Source organism: Psammomys obesus, unplaced genomic scaffold (assembly GCF_907164565.1).
Source record: "Psammomys obesus unplaced genomic scaffold, mPsaObe1.curated_primary_1811, whole genome shotgun sequence".
In the NCBI taxonomy this organism is placed as follows: domain Eukaryota; kingdom Metazoa; phylum Chordata; class Mammalia; order Rodentia; family Muridae; genus Psammomys; species Psammomys obesus.
Genome location: NW_026596466.1, coordinates 6,260,908 through 6,264,354, shown reverse-complemented (window position 1 = coordinate 6,264,354; position 3,447 = coordinate 6,260,908). Strand labels below are relative to the sequence as shown.

Sequence of the window (3,447 nt, the reverse complement as noted above, 5' to 3'; positions counted from 1 at the left end):
GGGATTCTAGGCAGGTGACCACTGAGCCACACCCCAGCCCCTCACTGGGGAATTCTAGGCAGGTGACCACTGAGCCACACCTCAGCCCCTCACTGGGGGATTCTAGGCATGTGCTCTACTATATCCCCAGCTCTTCCAATCTAAAGTTTTGATGAACTTTTGGCTCTCACATCATGGGTTCAGAAGGAATGAATCCTAGTGTATGAAACCTGGGGGATTAAGGGACGAATAGGGTTTGCCGGGGCCATGTGTCATGATCCTCTACACCTGAGATTATCTTGGTTTTCAGCTCAGTGTTTGGAGCAGATCCTGAAAGCTGTGCGTACCTTTTCGGTCCAGGTGAGATCTGCTGTAGTTCAGGTACCTCTTCAGCATTGCTGGGCACTCCTCCTCCAGGTATGCCTTGGCTCGCTGTGTGTAGACTTTTTCTGCCTCCCACTTCAGCTTGGTGTTCGAAGCTGCCGGGTCTAAGGGGATCCAGGCCGGGATTTCTCTGTTGAATTCGATGAAATCCTTCCCGTCGTAGGCGTACCTCCAGAATGCTCCACTGCTTCGGTTGTTCGAGATCTCACAACCGAACATTCCCTGAAAGGTGTGAGACCCTGAAGCCTCCCCCACCCCACAGGGAGTCAGTCAGATGGATGCCAACTCCAGCTGAGTGACTTTCATTCCTGCATGCTTGATATATCTAAACACTCAAGTCTTCGTCTTGGCAAATGGGTTGTGTGGAGAGCTGCTTGTTTGGCAAGCTGCTTTGTTATTGAGTGTTTATCGAAAAACGTTTCACCCTGGCCTTCACCTTGAAAATAGCAGGAACTTTTGCAAAGTTCCCTTAACTTGTTTCTGTGATTTTGAACCATTTCTGCTTTAAGAGAAGTAGTCTAAGGAAACAAGTTTGACTGCTCCATGAACCCCTTCCTTGTATTGATGTGCCTTGTTTTGCCTATAAAAAGGAGCTGTGGAGTAAACGGGGCTGCTACAGTTTTTACTGAGAGTCCTCTCAAGCTGATCCCTTATGTCTTGCTCTCTTTCTTTCAACCCTCACTTCCCGCTCAGTACTCTTTGACTTTGCCAGCGTGCTGTGGCAGGGTTGCTAGCCAGGCACACAGCAGAGGAAGAAACTACTTGGCTGGTTGTTTCAGGCTACTCTGAGAGGAAACACATACCTTATAGTTGGAGAATTTCATAAATAATGGACAGATTGCAATAATGGACCCCTGTCTACAGGGTCTCAGCTAATAACCTCATATACTCTAGGTATCAAGGATGACTTTGAACTCCTGACTCTGCTGTGTTCATCTTCCTAGTTCTGGGATTATGGGTGTGTGAAACCATACCTAGTTTTATGTGGTGCTGGGAACTGAACCCAGGACCTTGTGTGTGCTAGGCAAGCACTCAGATTTCAAGTGTTTTTGCATCTTCTCTTCTAATGAACTTATATGTTTAAGGGATGGTGAGTTCTTCAGAATTAAACACCCTGGACTCTATGCCCAAGCTAAATCTAAATGGGAATTATTCATGGTTTGTTTGTTCATTTCTTTCTTTTTTCTTTCTCTCTTTCTTCCTTCTTTCCTTCCTTCCTTTTTTTTTTTTTTTTGGTTTTTCGAGACAGGGTTTCTCTGTGTAGCCTTGGCTGTCCTGGACTCACTCTGTAGACCAGGCTGTCCTCGAACTCACAGCGATCCTCCTGCCCCGGCCTCCCTGAGGGCTGGGATTGCAGGCGTGCGCTGCTGTGCCTGGCTTATTCATGGTTTCTTATAGATTATAGGAATTTCCACTGGTTGGTTCTGTGTTGCTTTCAAAGCATTATTCCATACATAATTAGATTATTTCCCTCCTTTCAGTGGTTAGCATCGTATTATTTGTTTGTTTATTTTTGAGACAGGGTCTCACTTTGTGAGATGGGAGATCTCAGGCTGGATTGGATCTCATCACGTAGCCCATGCTGCCACAAACAGCAATTTCCCTGCTTCAGCCTTCTGGATCCTGGAATCACTGATAAGCCACCATCCTCACTGTTTCCTCCAACACTAGAGCCTGAACCCATTCCCCCCTGAACAATGACTCTTACACAGAGTGACCTACAGGTAGGTCTGTTTACAACAGCAGGTGTTTACCCCAGCCTGAGTGGCGCTGTTGGCACAGGCTCTAAACGCTCTTAAACTGTCTGGGTTTAAATCCCAGCTCTCTCCCTGGCCGCCCACCTGCCTTGCTGAACGAACTATGAAATATAGCTAAGTTTAAGTGAAACACTTTAAAAAAACCCTGAAATGACAAGAGTGATGGTCTTTGGAGATGTTATTTCGATCATTAAATGTGCTCATGCCTGAGCCCGGCACAGAGTAAATGTGCAGTGAATGCAAGTAACTTTTTTTGTTTTGTTTCTTTGTTTTTTGACAGGTCTCTCTGTGTAGCCATGGCTGTCCTGAACTCACTCTGTAGGCCAGGCTGGCCTCGAACTCACAGAGACCCACTCGCCTTTGCCTCCCAGAGTGCTGGGACCACAGGCGTGCGCCACCAGGCCCGGCTAATGTAAGTTACTGTTAATTTCTTTTTCTTTTTTATTAATTAATTAATTGTGGTGTGTGTGTGTCTAGTTTCATCCTGTGGATTCCTTTCCACTCACACTCACCAGGCTGCCTCAGGTAAGACCCTCCAACTCCTTGGTCTAGAAGAGCTCACTGACCTGCACTGTCCTTGTAATAGTCCATGATGTCTTTCAGGGTCATGAGGAAGATCTCCTCCCTGGCCCTCTGAAGGTGGCTCTCCTTCTCCCAGTCCTCCATTCCTTCCACCTGGCTCCACACTCCCACGGGCTCTGCCTTCCCGCTGTTGCTGTTGTAGTGGAAGAAGGCCTGGTCATTGAGAAACGCGGTGGCTTGAAACCTGGGGCTGCCTTTGTTGGGCCTGGATAGCCCAGTATAGAGGAAGATCAGAGAATACGTCCCTGCAGAAGAGGAGAAGGTTCTGTGGGGTGGGGTTATGCACAGGGGGCCCGCTGTGGAGCTGCAGAGCCTCAGGAGGGAGGACCTGACCTGGAGCACCTTCCTTTCCTGCCTTGCTGCCGACCTCACACCATGGGAGGTCCACTCATGCCAAGGGGCTGTGCTTGAACTCAGGGTGAGGTGGCAGAGTCTACACTGTATCCCTCTGCTTTGCATATGAAATTGTGTGTGTGTTTGGTGTGTGTGTTCTTGTGGGTGTGAGCACATGTGCAGGCTGTTGAGGTAAGATTCTAAATACAAAGCTTTATTCTAGAACAGGCATAAGTAGGTAACCTCTTGTGAACATTTTTAAGCTGGCATAGTTTGGAAATCGTCACCCAAAATTTTGTGTGTAGTGACTAGCTTCATTCCCCCGGCACTGCCTGTGGCCCTCCCTCACTCCCCCCTGGCACTGTCTGTGGTCCTCCCTCACTCCCCCTGGCACTGCCTGTGGTCCTCCCTC

The 3,447-nt window shown here is 48.2% G+C and overlaps 1 protein-coding gene across 1 annotated transcript in view; it reads right to left on the bottom strand.

Annotated features, from left to right (window-relative positions):
• Positions 1 to 3,447, bottom strand: part of Azgp1 (alpha-2-glycoprotein 1, zinc-binding) — a 4,629-nt gene continuing 1,182 nt past the window's right edge. The window contains exons 2-3 of the mRNA XM_055598483.1: positions 2,687 to 2,947; positions 1 to 602 (exon numbers count right to left, since the gene is read on the bottom strand). Coding sequence (XP_055454458.1) covers positions 286 to 602; positions 2,687 to 2,947 — 578 coding nt within the window. The 3' untranslated portion in view covers positions 1 to 285. The remainder of the gene's footprint in view (positions 603 to 2,686; positions 2,948 to 3,447) is intronic.